At 31.3% G+C, this 19,134-nt stretch overlaps 1 protein-coding gene across 1 annotated transcript in view; it reads right to left on the reverse strand.

Moving 5' to 3' along the window:
- The window catches only part of LOC114331805 (TATA-binding protein-associated factor 172), a 106,719-nt gene extending 87,805 nt beyond the window's left edge, over positions 1-18,914 (reverse strand). The window contains exons 1-2 of the mRNA XM_050659725.1: positions 18,779-18,914; positions 14,919-14,970 (exon numbers count right to left, since the gene is read on the reverse strand). Coding sequence (XP_050515682.1) covers positions 14,919-14,932 — 14 coding nt within the window. The 5' untranslated portion in view covers positions 14,933-14,970; positions 18,779-18,914. The remainder of the gene's footprint in view (positions 1-14,918; positions 14,971-18,778) is intronic.
- Positions 18,915-19,134: the final 220 nt, after the last annotated feature.

The following is a 19,134-nucleotide window of genomic DNA, read 5'->3' on the forward strand; positions in this document are numbered from 1 at the left end:
GCTGTAACTTTTTTTTGTATGCACTATTGTATATAGGTAAGTGAGGTTAAATCAACTTATTTTTGACCCTAGAATCTGTGGTATAATTTATGACCAATCTTTTCGGGACACCCTGTATAAAGGTAAATTTAATTAATTGTATTTTGCTTGCAGTACTGCATTTTAATAACTAATTTTATTTACTACATACAATTGTTTACGTTTTAATAAAATAACCTGAATCTTATTTTTTCTGCTTTATTTTTTCGGGCTATGGCCTTGACAATTATCCAGTAACCAGGACTAATATAATTGGCCAATATAATTAAAAGTGCGAATAAAGTTGCAGAGCGTAGAAATAGGTGTCGCTTTGCCGAACTTGCACGGTCCCAATAGCATGAAAAGTCCATTCTAATTATCAAATTGCGCAGTAAAAATTAGAAAAATTAGGTCTTTGATAAGTCTAGATAAGACTACATAACCATTTTAAGGAAAGGCATGTCGCGATAAAATTTAACTGGTAGATATTTTCTATTTAATAGAGAAGAACACGGAAATGCACTACATTTATATAGAAAAACAAAAGCTACCTACCTACACATTTTTGCTTATCTCCGTATTCCAGCAATTTAGTTTACAATTTACAGATAGGTTTCGGACATGGCAGGAAACTTTTTGCTCTTAGCGATAAACGCTCGACAAGATTAGCGAAAACTATTTGTATTTACTCTCATTATTGCTGCTGCCTTAGCGGCAGCAACCCCTAAAATTACGTTACACCGACCACGAAAATCAACTTTAAGGTGAATGACCAATTTTCGTGATCCTTTATGTTTTCGAGGTCGCTAAATCTGAATATGAAGTTTATTTTTATCTAGAATCGGTGGACCATGTTCAAAAATCAAATTTTATGCAAAAATTCAAAAAATAAATTTTGATGATTTTTCAAATTTACCTCGCTGTATCTTTGGTTGCTGAAAATATTTCCTTTTGAAAATTTTACTGTGTCATCCTTGAAGTATTTAGATAACAACGAGTTTTGTCCAAAATGTTTAAACAAATTAAAAGAGGAGTTGTTAATTTTTAAACATTTTGTCGTCAGATTTCGTTGGTTTCATGTTTACTTAAAAAAGTTGAGTGACAAACATTTTAGTTTATAATTTTAAGCAACACTACAATAAAATGTAATTCATAAGGAAGTTTTATGAAAAATGTCAAGTCAAAATATGCAACAAGAAAAAAGTTAGGTATGTGACTTTATAGACAAGCGGCACACTCCAAAAACTGCTTATTTCTCGAGATACTGTGTGGTGTGATGACCACGGTGTGGTGAATGGTTAATTGTGGTCATACTGTATGCTGTTGATGGTGATTAAAACGAAAATTAGGTTTATTTTGAATTTTACGTGGGGGAACATTGGCAGAATCGCAATTTTACCATAAAAATTGAAAAAAAAAATGAAATCACATTTTTTTTACGTTTAACTCCCTACAACTCTGTTCCATTTTAATAATTTTTCTGAAATTTTTATACTGTATATTTCTTACATTTTTGAAGACAATGATACCTGTTTCAATCTTTCGGTCTTATTATAATAAAAGTTTTGAATTGTGTAAAGTAAAAGGTGCAGATTCCTGAATTGCAAAGTTAATAGCAAAAGTTGAGCTAGAAAATTTGAAATTTATATTTTTAATCAAGTTTATGTTAAAATATAGGGTACAGAGAATAAAATGTTTTATAGAAAAAAGATGGTGCAACTTTTAGTTTTAAGAAAAACGTGATTTAATTTTTTTTTATTTTTAGGGTAAAACTGCGATTTTGACAATGTTCCCCTATGTAAAATTCAAAATAAACCTCATTTTCGTTTTCACCACCATCAAAAATATAAAGTAAGACCAAAATTAGCCATTCACCACACCATGGTCAGTATCTCGAGAAATAAGCGTTTTCTTGAGGGAGTGCCACTAGTCTATAAAGTCACATAATCTTTTCCCTGATACATATTTTGATTTGAAATTTTCCACAAAAATTATAAACTAAAATGTTTGTCACTCAATTTTTTTAAGTCAACATAAAACTAACGAAACCTGACGACAAAATGTTTAAAAATTAACAACTCCTCTTTTAATGTGTTTAAACATTTTGGACAAAGCTCGTTGCTATCTGAATACTTCAAGGATGACACAGTAAAATTTTCAAAAAGAAATATTTTCAGCGACCAAAGATACAGCGAGGTAAATATGAAAAATCGGCAAAATTGATTTTTCGCATTTTTGCATAAAATTTGATTTTTGAACATGTTCCACCAATTCTAGATAAAAATAAACTTCATATTCGGATTCAGCGACCTCAAAAATATAAAGAATTACCAAAATTTTCCATTCACCTATCATGGTCGCTTTTTCGATTTCTAAGACTCAATTAGGGGTGTGCACTCGCCTATTAGTCCAAGCTGTATGCTCGTCCCCGTTAGATAAATTATACCGATTCGATTTTTTTGCACAAACTTACTCAAAAAGAGGTCTTTATAACAAATCCACAGGATGCCAGGAGGTACCGCGGTCTGAAAATTGTTTATGACCGATCGTATCAGTCGTATGTACGAGAATTCTTCTTCATGTACCATTTCAGAACGTTGGTTACCATCATAGCTATCTTAATTTTATTCACTGCCACCCTAAACAGCATGCTTGTATCAACACCATACCAATCTCGCAAGTTCTTCAACCATGAGGTTCTTCGTCCTGGACTGGGTTTGCCTGCTATTTTTCCTTGCATGATATTTTGTAGCAACCTATATTTGGGACCTCTCATTACATGTTCGAAGTACTCCAGCTTTCTCTGCTTGATGCTTTTTATGATCTCAGTAGTCTTGCTGAGACGTTCTAGTATTGTGGAGTTTCGAATCTTCTCCACCCAGGAAACTTTTAAAATTCTTCTATAGCACCACATTTCGAAAGCCTCAAGACGATTTAGATCGATTTTATTCACAGTCCAGGACTCGACACCATAAAGTAAGACCGAGAACACGTAGCAGCGAAGTAGGCGGACCCTCAATGCCAATTTTAGGTCTCTGTTACATAACACCTTGGACATCCTTCTAAAAGCGGCTCTAGCCTGCTCTATCCTAGATCTAATTTCGCCGTGACTTTCTGCGTTGCAATTTAGTTGCTGTCCAAGGTAAACGATTTTATCAACTTGCTCAAGTTTGGTATTATTTACATATATAGACGGATTTATATGCTGCTGTTTACTTATTACGAGCATTTTGGTTTTCCGTATGTTCAGATCCAGACCAACCTGCCTCCCTACAACTCTCAACGACACTATCAAGTAGTGTTTGCAGATCTTCTTGACTAGAAGCTAGGAGTACTGTATCGTCCGCATATCGCAAATTATTGATGACTTCACCGTTCACAAGTATTCCTTCTTGTTTTTCAGAAAGAGCTTTTCTGAATATTCTTTCGGAGTAAACGTTGAAAAGCAGTGGTGACAAGAGGCATCCCTGCCGTACTCCTCTTTTAATATTAAGAGCCTGTGATTCCACACCATCTACTAAAACTGATGTTGTTTGATTCCAATATAAATTTGCAATTATTCGAACATCTCTGCCGTCCAAGCCTATGTCTTTTAGAGTTTCGATCAATATAGAGTGCTTAACACGATCAAATGCCTTTTGGAAGTCAATAAAACAACAGTATATGTCTACAGATATATCTCGACATCTTTGAGCAAGTACGTTCATTCCAAACAATGCCTCTCTCGTTCCAAACCCGTTACGGAAACCAAACTGTGTGTCATCCAGGTATTCCTCGCATTTATTGTAGATACGACCATGTATTACCTTCAGAAAAAATTTCAATAAATGGTTTAACAAACTGATGGTTCTATAATCAGCACAGGTTTTTGCTGTTGTCTTCTTGGGTAGAGCTATAAACAGTGAATTAGACCAGCCATTAGGAAGTTGTCCGCTGGTATAAACGGTATTGAAAAACGAAGTTATAGCCTCTAAAACATTGCTATCATTTATAAGCTTGTATATTTCAATTGGAATTTCATCAGGACCAGTCGCTCTGCCATCTTTTGATGATTGTATGGCTTTTATTACCTCAGAGAGTGTTATTAGGGGTCCGTCGCAGTTAGTAATTTTGGGTGGTGAACTACTCCTATCGTCTTCGAATAGGTTCGTAACGTAATTTTCCCATTCTTTAAGTTTGTTCTCTACCTCAAATATTGCTTTACCATGTTCATCTTGTAGCAATGCAGTTTGTTTCTTATCGAAGATACCAGTCGCTTCTTTCACTTTTTTATACATGTTAAACGTGTCATATTTGTTTTCAAGTTCTTCAATGTCTTGACACTGTTTGGCTAGATGTTGACTCTTTGGTACGAGAATGATGAATATAAAATTCTTAATTGTATCTCAAAAAATGTCCAATAACTACGTCTTGAAACCCCTCAAATTTCATTTGCAGATCTCAACCGGTTTTAAAGCAATAAATAAAGCGTCAGTTTGTAAGAAAAAATACAACATCCCGTATCTCGGAAACGAAGCATTTGCGGATATATGATTATAGAGCAAACTGTCATTATTTTTTCATGCAGAATTACCAATTAAAGTTTGCCATACTTATTTAAACACTTTGTATTGATAAAAAACATGGCTAGTTGTTAAAGTACCTAACTTTTTTATTATCCAGCATAACCGAATGAATCAAAAAACAGAATGTTAAGAAAACCTGAGGCTATAGTTGGGTTTTAATTTCAGTATTTTACAAATACTAGAATATGCGGCATATCCCACAGGCTGATGTGAACTTTGAGAAAAATACACAGTTTGATTCGTACACCCGGTATACAATGAAAATTTACGTTTAGTAACAGTATTATTACATCGATATTCTTAAAGAATAAGACTATAACATACTAAAAAAATCACTCAAATCGGATAACATGTTTAGGAAATTCGAGACATCAAAAATGTCCCATTTTTAAGGTGGTGCGTTAATTTTGCTGCTCAGTGTGTATACAGGGTGATTGATTAGTAGGGTAAAGCTCAATAGCTCCGCTATAGTAATAGATAGCAATAAAAGTTAATTACAAAAATTTTAGCCACCTTTGAGCTTCACATTACAAAATTAGTTAGAATGTTACAGGGCGTTCGATAACACAGTGACAGACCTAACTTTTGTTTTTTTAAATAGAACACCCTATATTTTATTTTATATTCGAAATTCTGTTAACTTCTCCATCACAAAAATATAAAGGTTTGTAATGTTATACAGGGTATTTACAAAGTTATAATCAATTTTGTATGAAAATCGTAACAAGTTCAACTCGTTCAAATTTTTAAGAATTATTGATATTGCTAATTTTCTTTATATCAAATACAGAGTGAGTCAAAACGCAAGTACATTATTTTCTCAGTAATGTTAAATGGAACACCCTGTATTTTATATCATTATTGAAAAGTAACATTAACGTACTTTAATTTTTATATAGCATTCCCTATGCCCAAATTTATTAGTTTTCGAGATATTTTCATTTTTCAGAGCAAATTATTTTAGGTGTTTAAATTTATCTAAATTTTAAGTAAGCCATGACTGAATTGACAATTGAAGATTACCGATTATCAATCCGGTAATCAATGTAACACTGTAGCAAATAAATCAATGTAACTGTAGTAATACATTTTACAAACAAAAACACAACCACTACATGCAACATTTTTGAAACAATTAAAAACTATCTTTTTATGTAAATGCAACAAATAAACAAAGAAAACAGAAAATAAAACAAATGCAACAATGTAACAAATAAAGAATGAAACATAATTTATCAGTAATACATTTTGCAAAAAAACATGTTTGAAAAAATTAGAAGCTACTTTTAATAAAATATTTTTAATATTTAATTACATGGGGTGTTCAAAATTATCTCCTAACACATTTATGTACGCCTAAAAACGATCATTGAATGAGCTATTTACTCTACGGAGCATTTGTAAATTAACACATCGAAATACACTTTGTATTCTAGTTTTCATCTCATCTCTTGTTGTTGGAGATATTTTATAAACTTCATTATTAACGTAACCCCAAAAAATCAGTCCAGTTTATTAAATTCTGGTGATTTGGGTGACCACGCTACTGGTCCATTGAAAAATGAAAATATCTCGAAAACTAATAAATTTAGACATAGGGAATGTTATCTAAAAATTAAAGTACGGTAATGGTACTTTTCAATAGTGATATAAAATACAGGGTGTTCCATTTAAAATTACTGAGAAAATAATGTACTTGCGTTTTGACTCACCCTGTATTTGATATAAAGAAAATTAGCAATATCGACCATTCTTGAAAATTTTGACAATACGTTAAAAAATATGGCATTAATAAACCATTGTTGTTTTGCTTATTTGTATTTATACAGGGAGTTGAACTTGTTACGATTTTCATACAAAATTGGTTATAACTTTGTAAATACGCTGTATAACATAACAAACCTTTATATTTTTGTGATGGAGAAGTTAACAGGATTTCGAATTTAAAATAAAATATAGGGTGTTCCATTTAAAAAAAAACATAAGTTAGGTCTGCCACTGTGTTATCGAACACCCTGAAACATTCTAACTAATTTTGTAATGTGAAGCTCAAAGGTGGCTAAAATTTTTGTTATTAACTTTTATTGCTATCTATTACTATAGCGGAGCTATTGAGCTTTACCCTACTAATCAATCACCCTGTAGACCAAATCACAGCCCAAGAGTTATAGACCAGGAAGGATGTGTTTTTTTCCAGGATTTCTAGGGAGGAGATTCCTACAGGCAAAAGACCACTCGGACGTCCCAGAATGCGATGGAGAGATAACATCCAAGCAGATCTCTGGAAAATGAACATCCCATTTGACCCTAGATTGATGGAAGACCGAAGAAATTGGAAGAAAGTTGTACAGTCAGCCAGGACCCACCCAGGGTTGTAGCGCTACGTGATGATGATGATGATGATGATGAAGGATCTGTTTTTAGGTGGATGTGAGAGGTGGCATTCGGATTTTTGCGGATAAAGTTTGGTGACAACTTCAAAAATAATAATTGACTTATGCTCCTTATCAAATATGCCCGGAAAATTAATAAAAAAATAAAATATTTAAAAATTTCAAAAAATTTCGTTTTTTTTTTTCTACTTTCTTTGCTTATAACTTTAAAACGATTCATTTTGGAACAAAGTCGTAAAGGAATAAAACAAAGATAATTAAATTTTCTATCAGATACGATTGGTTAAAAATGTCTTAATTTAACACCCTTACTGCAAAATAGCAGTAAATATAAAATAAGGGGGCAAAACAAGCCTGTACTTATTCAATGTTTTTCCATCACTTAGGTTACACTTGGAACCTTCCTAATTCGCTTAGAAAATTTTTGTAATGTACTAAAACCGTCCACCAAATTTCATTAAAACTGACTAACTAGATTTTGCATAATAATTTTGCAATCTAAACTTTTTTTAAAATTTAAATTTTTTAAAATCTTTCACAACAAAAACTAGAACATACAAAGATTTGTCAATTTTTTTAGATATAAAGAAGCACTCCACCTATCTAATGCACTTTACATAATTGAAATCGGATTATTTAAGCAGCTTCAGCAATGTTTTAAAGTTATAAACAATTTTTTGGCTTATAAACAAATTAGTGCTGTGTCCAGGAGGGGGTGCTACGGGCTCCTTTATTTAGATGGACTTACCCAAGTTTTTTTATGTATTTTGACCCGTAGAACACGAATTTTTTGGGTAACAGTTGATACGGATGTCGATAAGATTGTTATAAACAAAGAACTTACTAAAGGAATTATATAACATCGATTTTTCGCAAAATAAAACATTTTTTTGTATTTGTTGGGTAATTCTAAGCAAAAAATGTTGTTACAAGTTTTTTCGTAGGATGCATAGTTTTCGAGATAAACGCAGTGGAACATTCAAAAAAAGAATGTGTGTACTTTGTAGGCACGTAAGAAGTTATACTTCTATTTCAACGAAATCAATATACTTTAAACAGTTTCTGTACTACTTTCCAAAAAATTTTATTAAAACAATACCAAAAAATAAAAGAATAAAACACACACAAACACATTGAAAAATGCCACAAATGATTTCTGAATAATAATTGTTGCCAAAAATTTTAATTAAATATGTATTTTCTGAAAAAAATTATATAATAATATACTTACAATCATAAAATCTATAAAAAAAATAAAAAAATGATATAACTTGCATTGGGCTTGAACCTCGGCTTGAACCTACTTCCCGTGTATCCCGCCGTACGAGAGTCGAAGCGATTTCAAACTGCACCACCTTCGCGTATACGTCATGTGGGAATATACACAAACTGAACAACTTTTTGACATTTTGTTTATATGAATTTTTATTAGTTTGATTTTTGTCGAATTAAAATACAACAATATATAGAGTAAGAAAACGATACATTAGATGAAAATTTGTAGAAAGTTTGTTCGTAATCAGATTATGTAAATTAAAGCATTGCCTACTAGGCAAGTACTAGGTAAGTACATTATTTTTTTTACATTTTCCAAATAGGTATGAAGATAATTTTTTATTGGAATACAACTGAAACATTTAGAATTACGTACCTGTGGCTTTTCAAAACTATTTAAAAAGTCACTATAATTATAAATTTGATTTTATTTCTGTCCTCACAATAATAAAAACTAATATATTATACAACATTTTTGTTTACCGATAACCTCCATATTGAACAATTATTGACAGATCATTTCAACACCCAATCAGAGCCCGTATAAAGACTAATACCAAACTGTCGGTGTGCGCATGCGCGCAGATCAATATAAATTCACCCTCAATCTCAATCGCGCCTAAAGAAGTATAACTTCAAAAATCGAAAGATTGTAATTTTTGAACGAGAATAACTTTTGATTAAAAAATAAAATAGCAATTCTGCTGACAGCATTTGAAAGTTTAAGTCAAATTATACCGGTTTTAATTATTTGCATTGCTAAAAATTAATTTTTTTTATTATTAAACAAAGCTATTTGTTTATAAGCCAAAAAATTGTTTATAATTTTAAAACATTGCTGAGGCCACTTAAATAATCCGATTTTAATTCTGTAAAGTGTATTAGATAGGTAGAGCATCTCTTTATATGTAAAAAAATTAGCCAACTTCTAAATGGTCTACTTTTTGTTCAGAAAGATTTTAAAAAATTTGAACTGTTTTAAAAACATTTACATTGCAAATTTATTATGCAAAATCTATTAGGTCGATTTTAATGAAATTTGGTAGACCATTTAAGTAAGTTATAAGAATTTTCTAAGCGAATTACTAAGGTTCTAATTGGCACCAAAGTGGTTAAGAAACATTGAATAACAACAGGAGTATTTTGCCCCCTTATTTTGTATTCATTGCTATATTGCAGAAAAGGTAATACCTTAAGACAGTTTTGACCAGTCGAATATCATACAAAATTTAATTATCTTTATTTTATTTCTTCGACTTCGTTCCAAAACGAACTGTTTTAAAGTTATAAGCAAAGAAAGAAAAAAATCGATGTTTTTCGAAATGTTTAAATATTTTAATTTTTTTATTAATGTTACGGGCATATTTGAGAAGAAGCATAAGTCAATTATTATTACTGAAGGTGTCACCTAACTTTATCTGCAAAAATCCGAATGCCACCTCTCACATCCAAAAATACACGTTTTTTACAGATTAGTCCTGGTCTATTAGTACCTACTGTTATAGTGTATTAGTCTATGGTATACCTACTGCAAAAAAATTACTTACAGGTTTATGCTCTGATTATTATTATTATATAATTTAGTATTAGAACATTAAAAAAATATGTATATTTAATTATTATTTCATTTGATTTTATGATTATAGTACTTATGTGATTAATTAGTACCCATCATACTATATTACCTGTCTGGACAATTCCAATAATGTCAAATAAATCACATATGACTATAAATACTATCAAATTAGCCATTAGCAATAAAAACGAAATAAAAGCAAGCATAAGGTAAAAGTTTGAATGATCATGTAATAAATATTTCTGTGCCTACAAAATGAATTCCTTTTGTACAAATTAATAGTCATAAAATATCACCACTTCAATATTATATTTACTTTTCAAGAGAAAGTAAGATATATAAATATCCATTATACAGGGTATGGCACGAGCAAAGGATTAAAGCATTTGATGAAAATACATGTTTTAAATATTAAAAAAATTGGAAAAAATCCTTTGTCAAAGGTACAAAATTTTATTAAAATCCCTTTAAAAGGCTACATCACAACAAAACGTTTTCGATTTTATAAAAAAAAATCATATCATCATCAGTGCTAGATAAACTGGATGCTAGCTGAGCCACCAAATAAAAATGTTCGGGTATCTTTGGTGGCTCAGCTAGCATCCAGTTTATCTAACACTGATGATGATTTTCTTTTTTATAAAATCGAAAACGTTTTGTTGTGATGTAGCCCTTTAAAGGGATTTTAATAAAATTGTATACCTTTTACAAAGGATTTTTTCCAATTTTTGTGATTGATGGTATACACTCAACCGGGGCCGCCGCTAAAGTGTTGGCCGCCCGTGTGCATCTTAATATTTGCCGCCCCCCTTTTAACACTTTAGTTGTTTCAACATAGGTACTAGTATTTAAAGAAATGTGCAGGAGATACATTGTAACCGTAACGCGTATATGAATAAAAATTGCTCTGATCTCGACGTTACTTTTAGACCTGGATCCCGCTTACCAAAAAAAGTAGATTAATAGCAAGTTCAAAATTTGTTAATAGCTTAACGGTGTCTAGTCTGACAAACTTTGATGTATGGGAACACTGAAACAGGGGAAGTTTTAATTGTGGAACAGGTTAAAAATTTGGAAGGTCAGACTACGAAAACGATCCATGTATTTTGTCGGACATCACTTCCAATTGATTTGTTACCATTTCATTAAACTCTCATGCAACAATCGGACTGGTATTTTTTAATGAGTGGAACACCAAGAACATGTCAAATGACAGGAATCATGTTGGCTAGTAATAGCAGTCTGATTTTTCCATGAGAGTTTAATGAGAGGATAACAAATCAATTGGATGTTCTGTCCGACAAAATACATGGGACGTTTTCCTAATCTAACGTTCCAATATTTAAACTGTTCCACAATTAAAACTTCCCCTGTTGTAGTATTCCCGTACATCAACGTTTGTCGACTAGACTTCGTTAAGCTATTAACAAATTTTCAACTTGCTATTAATCTACTTTTTTTTGGTACGCGCGATCCAGGCCTATTTGAAATAAAGTAGTGTGCAAAAGAAACGGGCACACCACTAATAATTACAAACAAAATCGTTTATCAAAAGCGTGTCTAAAATCATCAAATTTTCAACTTGACTGAACTATAACCCATCTATAACCATACATAAGCATAAAGGAACAATATTATAACAGAGCAACCATCGAGTAATAAAAAATATTTTTTTAAACCATCGAGTAATAAAAAAGACTTTTTTATTACTCAATGAGAGCAACTTAACAAGCAATTATCTAAATTCTCGGAAAGTATCCTATTGTCGTATCGTACTCTCTTGATCTTAAACAAATCATAAATGTTCAGAATTTGAAAAAATCGCATATGGACCCCTAGGCCACACAGGCGATAATTTACGGCGCCGTAAGAGCAGTAAACACATTGGTTGACTAACTCCACCAATTGTAGATGAAATAGGAGTTAGTCAACCAATGCCTCGTCAGGTTTAAGGTTTACTGTTCTGACGGCGCCGTAAATTATCGCTCGTGTGGACTTAGCCTTAGCCACAATCAGTTCGAAAGCCGCCAGTCACTTTGAATTAAAAAGCATTCCTGGAACTACTTTATGACTACAAATGCAAAAGGGTAGTTCATATAATAAATAACATTTTCTGGCATTTTTGTTTAAATTGTTTGAAATATTACGAGTTTATAGAAATATCTAAATCATTACTATGTATTTAATTTTTTGAATTTATTTTCGTTTAAAAAAATATTATTATCAGTGGCCTGCTTTTGGCCGCCCCTATAATCGGCCGCACCTGTGCGATGCACACTTTGCACACATGGTAGCGGCGGCCCTGCACTCAACTACAGGAATAGCTATTTGTATAACAAGGGAGGAAAGTGCTGCTTTTCCTCCCGAGAATGAAGTTTACTGCCCGACGCGTAGCGGAGGGCAGTAATCATTCAAGGGAGGAAAGGGCACTTTACTCCCATGTTATACATATGGTTTTTCCACCTTCCTCAGATAATAAGTCATTTTTTCATTTTTACTTAATTTATTTATGTAACTAACCAACAAAATTTATTAGAACTAAAACTAACAAGTAGGTACAATATAACTGTCAACTGTCAAATATTAGTCAAATTATTAATGTAAACATTGTTAAATCAGAATAACAATTTACTGTTTTTTACCATTCTGCAAAATACAGAGTGTTTTTAAATAAACGTTAAAATGTATAGATACTTCCGTAATAGAAAATAGATATTGTACAGGGCGTCAATAAGTTATATTTCATGATTGAAATACCATGACGTCACTTTTACTTTAATTCCCTAGGGAGGAAAAATATTTTCCTCCCTAGGGAGGAAAAGTACAACTTTCCTCCCTACAATCAGATCCGGAAAAGAATACTTTGGGTAGAGGTAGGTGGAAATAGCTATTTGTATAACAATGAAGGAAAGTGCTACTTTTCCTCCCGAGAATGAAGTTTACTGCCCGACGCGTAGCGGAGGGCAGTAATCATTCAAGGGAGGAAAAGGCACTTTACTCCCATGTTATACATATGGTTTTTCCACCTTCCTCAAATTAATAACAAGTCATTTTTTCATTTTTACTTTATTTATGCAACTAACCAACAAAATTTATTAAAACTAAAACTAACAAGTAGGTACAATATAACTGTCAACTGTCAAATATAAGTCAAATTATTAATGTAAACATTGTTAAATCAAAATAACAATTTACTGTTTTTTACCATTCTGCAAAATATAGGGTGTTTTATAAATAAACGTTAAAATGTATAGATACTTACGTACTAGAAAATAGATATTGTACAGGGCGTCAATAAGTTGTATTTCATGAATGAAATACCATGACGTCACTTTTACTTTTCCTCCCTAGGGAGTAAAAATATTTTCCTCCCTAGGGAGGAAAAGTACAACTTTGCTCCCTACAATCATGTCCGGAAAAGTATACTTTCGGTAGAGGTAGGTGGAAAAAACATTTTCTTTTCCTTGTGGATTTTAAATATTGTTTTGATAGGATAATCAGTAGCACTTCGTGCGAGTTGAGTTTGGGAGTTCCAATAATTGTAGGCCTGGATCACGTGTACCAAAAAAAAGTTTATTAATAGCAAGCTGAAAATTTGTTAATAGCAAAATTTGTTAAACAAAAAAAAACAACCTGCTAGTTTCCACAATCATAAACCTGTCAGGTTGACACGTTCAACAATTAAAACTTCCCCTATTCCAGTGTTCCCATACATCAAAGTTTGTCCGACTATACACCGTTAAGCTATTAACAAATTTTCAGCTTGTTATTAATCAACTCTTTTTTGGTAAGCGGGATCCAGGCCTATTAGCACAAAAATTTGTTCATGCAAATTTGAAAATTTTCTGTGACGAAATAACCTTCTACAAGCGATATACAGCGTGGGCAGACGAAAACGAAATAGGCATTATCAGGAATGCCACAAAATTTTTGAAAAAACCAGAGACAGGTCAATTATTTATAAAAAGGGTCACATTTTTTCGGCAGCTTACTCTAATAACTGGTTGTAAAGTGATGTATCTTGTATGGTTTGTTAAGCAGTACCTAAAGATTCCATGGATCTTTCCATATCGATAGTTTTTATTTTAAATTGTAATGGCATCTGATACACATAAAGAGCCTGATGTTACACTGGTCTTAGCTAAGTAGGTACCTAGTCTATTAGATAAGTACATAGTCTAGTAAATACATGGGACAAAAAAGTATTTCTGATGTTCTATAAAACTGAAAAGCAGCCTGAAAGATTTAAGGTTTTTTTATTCAGAATTTTTTATTAACGATGTTTTTTTAGAATTTAAAATTTTATTTAGAACATATTATGAAGTGCAGTGTTTCATTCATAAATTACTATCACCTTCATTTTTCAGGGATGTATTGCACTGAAGTATGAACATTTCCTTTTAAAATCAACAGGAAAATCCCAATAGTTGGCTGTATATCATAGTTTAAAAAACTCATACAGAAGTAAAAACTTCAAATTGTATACTGGTATAAAATCGTTTATTAAAAACTATCTAAAATGTCATCCAAATGGATTGCAAAACGTTTTCGTTCTAATTCAGAACATCTTCAGTGCCTAGCATGAAGTATTTCCACGCTAGATTAAAACAAAAAGGTTAAAATTATGACTGTTAAAAAGAAAAAACATGTGGGAATACTTACATTCTGCTGAGTAGTTGGAACTAGCACACTATTTAAAGTGGTAACCCCATAATATATGGTTTACATATATTTTAATACCACCATATTTTATTATAATATAATATATAAACCATATATTATGGGGTTACCACTTTAAATAGTGTGCTAGTTCCAACTACTCAGCAGAATGTAAGTATTCCCACATGTTTTTTTCTTTTTAACAGTCACAATTTTAACCTTTTTGCTTTAACCTAACGTGGAAATATTTCATTCTGGGCACTGAACATGTTCTAAATTAGAACGAAAACGTTTTGCAATCTATTTGGATGACATTTTAGATAGTTTTTAATAAACGATTTTATACCAGTATGCAATTTGAAGTTTTTACTTCTGTATAAATTTCCTTTTAAATTATCATAAGAAATAATCTATGTACTGCAATTCACTTACCTACTAGAAGTCATTGTTTATAATTCAAATCTTTGTACAAAATCCTTAAATTCTGAAACGAAACAATTTGTCTATTAATTTTCATTATTTAATCTATACTATACAAATATTACGAGATTTAATATTTTATTTGAGAATAAGCCACAATTTTAGTTTGAAATTAACTTTATTTAACATTTCGATTTCCAATTTGGTACTCATTATCAAAATACAAAACATTAATAAATTAAACAATTTTTGTTTCTGTTGCTTGGTAAAAAATTCTTCTAATAATTAAATTTTTATCTCACTCATTTCTCATATTGACAATTCTGGCATATTTATGAAAGGTCAGAGGGAAAACGATGAAACTCAATTTTTTGGTCATTAGCGTAAAGCTACTTGGAAAATTACACATAATAGACGCTATTTTACTAAACATCAACTTCAGAATATATTTTTTATTCATAAAATGTAGGGATTTTTTTTTATTTCAAAATATGAGGATATCTAGAATGATATTTAAGTCAAATAAAAAAATAATGAGTTAAAAATTGAAAATACTTTTGAATTTATTAAAGAAAAACATACGCTGGGGTCACAATTTCCCCCGCTTGGTCATCCGAAGGTTAAACAGAGAATACGAAAAGCACAACTTGCCTTTGGAACCCTCGCAAATATATGGAAATCAACACAGATCAGCCAAAATACTAAAATAAGGCTATTTAATAGTAAAGTGAAAACTGTGCTACTTTATGGGAGTGAAACATGGGTAATAACTGACATAAAATTCGAAAGGTATATTGGCCCAATACCATAACAAATGTAGCACTATGGAGGAAAACCAAACAAGAACCCATCAGAACAACAATAAAGAGGAAAAGATGAAACTGGCTGGGACACACCCTGAGGAAAGAAAATGCAGACATAACAAAACAAGCACTCAAATGGAGTACAGTAGGACGAAGAAGCAGAGGACGCCCGAACAAAACGTGGAGTAGTACCATTGAAGAAGACTACAAAAGTATGAAGAAAACCTGGGGAGAAATAGCAATCATGGCCAGAAATAGAGGGGAATAGAGAACAGGATTGGATATATATATATATATATATATATATATATATATATATATATATATTGAAGATATATATATATGAATATATATATATATATATATATATATATATATATATATATATATATATATATGAATATAATATATATAATTTTCACCCTTGAAGAGGGCGAAACACATTTCTAAGAACTGGTGTTTGGATCTTTGATTCTATTCGAAAAATTTTTCCCAACCCGAAATGGTGGATGTGTGAATTGTTCGTAAGGGGATTTTTCCACATTCTCTATTTCATCTGTTTGATTATATATATATATATATATATATATATATATATATATATATATATATATATATATAAATACCTAATAGTGAAAGTAAAGATCAAGGGAAAGAGAGGACTAGAAAGAGAAATTTTGAACAGCTGAAGACAGACCAGAATTTGCAATTGTAGTAGCCAATCTACATTGAGAAGCAGTGGCGGCCCGTGAGGTAGTGCCATAGAGCCATGGCACTACCTTGCTAACTATCCATAAACATATTTTTTATCTTCAAAACTTTTTAATTCTTGTTAATTTTTTTGCGTGTATTTCTTTTGATCTTCATAAATTATATAAAATATGGCAACTATGGGCGCAATACAATCTCTGCCGACAGCGGAGAGTATTCGACAGGAGAATCTCCTTCGCGCCGAAGTCAGTACTGGCACGAGTAAAGAGAGAAAGATTTTACGAGCATTCTATGTAAGTGACAGAGAAAGAGCTATATTGGACTATTAGTATACCTTAACATTAGAATCTCTGTGCCAGGCACGAGGGTATGAAGCCAGGTCAATTTATTTTGAGTTTCTTTACGTGCTGGTTTGTCGCTTTTATTATGTATATTTTCTGTTAAAAAGTTTTTGTATTTATAATTAAACTTTTAGTGCATCATGATCGTGGGTATTTTGATAATATTTTGATTATTTCTTAAGTTTAATTTATTAATTGACAATAAAGATTAGTATTTTAAAAATTTTTTTGGTGGTTTTTCGCTAGAAAAAAAACTACAAATGTTATAAGGTGTTGTGGAGCTTTCGAGTTAGCTTTAAGAGGTCACGACGAAAAAGAAAATTCAGAAAATAGAGGCATATTTAAGGAGCTGGTCAATTTTAGCGCCGAATTAGACAACGACTTAAAGGTTCATATTATTCAAAGTACCAGATCTTTCAAAGGTCTACCTTCTCCGGACATTTAGTTGCTTCTAATTTATTTATGTCGGAGAAGTTTTCTGCTTATAAGCATCAGTTCTCCGAATCATTTCTTAATGAAACAATGGAGACAATTTTAATTTTTAAGCAAAACTCGGTTTAAAACTGAATTAGAAGTAGGTACTGTATTAGCGAGACAAATTAAGTACTACCTCTGGGGCTGTTCGCTATCGGTTTTATTGTAGAGGGAAGGTTTAAAGAGCACATTTGAAGAAACTATTAAACTTTTAAGAATTTTAGTTACCATTCCTATATCAACATCTGAAGCAGAACGCTGTTTTTCGATGTTTACATCGAAACCTAGTGCCTTAGGTATGCTATCTGCAGAAAAGAATTTTGTAAATTGTATTGATAATTTTAATTATAAAGTCATTGAAAACTTTGCAACCAAAAGATAGAAGAATGAACTTCATATATCGTAAACTTTAAAAGTGACATTACAAAAATTTGTGCATGTGTGTGAATAATGAAATAGTATTATTTTTATAAATTGATAAATAGAGACTAAATCGTAATAACAATTTTCAAGCACTATCAGCAGTAAATGCTGGTGGTAGGTTAAGAGGTTTTTATTATTAATTAATTTACGGAACTGTTTTGATCAATGTTCGACAATTGCTTGGCACCTCAGATCAATAAACTTAAGATATGTACATAAGATAAAAGTATCCGCGCATATTTTTTTTAGTTTTTGTTGTCAGTATACCTTTTTTTGACAATATCGTGAATCCGTCACTAAAAATTTTGGCGGCTGCCCGAGTTGTGGCACTACCTTCTTAAAGTGGTATGAGCCGCCACTGTTGAGAAGAGGGCACTTTAAGAATAAGAATACTTATTATGTCTTAATAATTGTCAATATGAATGGGTCAGATAATATTAAATTATTAGAAGAACTTTTTTCCCAGTAACATAAACAAAATTTGTTTAATTTATTAATAGTATTTTGTATTTTGACAATGCAACCCGATTTGGGCTTCGAAACGTTAATAAATTCATTTTTTAGTAAAATTGTGGCTTATTTCCCATAAAAAATACGTAATTATAAAAATGCCACAAGGAAATAGCTTCAGAACAACATTATTAATCTTGATAACAATTTTCGACGAGGAAATCGAAACGTCAAATAAAACTTAATTTCAAATTAAAATTGTGGTTTATTCCCAAATAAAATAGTAAATCGCATAAGAGCCACAAGAAAATAGCTTCAGAACAATAATATTACGAATATTAATATCCATATGGTAAATACGTTACAATATATTAAAAACAGCAGAACAGATTTGGCCTATTTTTTTTATAATCTACATTCATGGCTTTGGCAATCAGCTGGTTTTAGTATTTTTGTTGAAATCCCCAGCAAAAAAAACCAGAAGCCCTTTGAAACCCAAAAATAGATGTACTACTTCCCATATTGCATTACACAAAATGTAATCACCGGATGAAATTATTAAACAGTTTATTTCTATTTCCAGTTCCTTTCATGATACAAATATAAGCTCATTTTTTCACGTAATTTTTGCCATAAATTCTCATTAATAGCTATAAATTTCGAAACTTACCGCCTACACTAAAAGGTCACTTAATTTTGGACATCATAGCATACTTTTTAGCACAAATTAACTCTCTTTTTAATGAAAAAAATAACAAAAATATGTTTTCATATGCAGATTTTACAGAGGGATAGTTCATCGTTCAGCGAACAAATTTATACTGACAGCCATGATGTCGATGAGCGCGACTTAACTCCACTAGTTGTTTCTGATTGGTCGAAATATTCACACTTCTAGTCAAGCTCAATCCCATTTTCAAAATTCTTATTTGTTAAAAAATCGAAATAACATTCCTACAATAAATTGATACAACAAAAATTAATTCAAATCAATTTCGGTTGTATATAAATAATTTTACATTTTTA

This window comes from Diabrotica virgifera, chromosome 8 (genome assembly GCF_917563875.1).
Source record: "Diabrotica virgifera virgifera chromosome 8, PGI_DIABVI_V3a".
Classification (NCBI taxonomy): Eukaryota; Metazoa; Arthropoda; class Insecta; order Coleoptera; family Chrysomelidae; genus Diabrotica; species Diabrotica virgifera.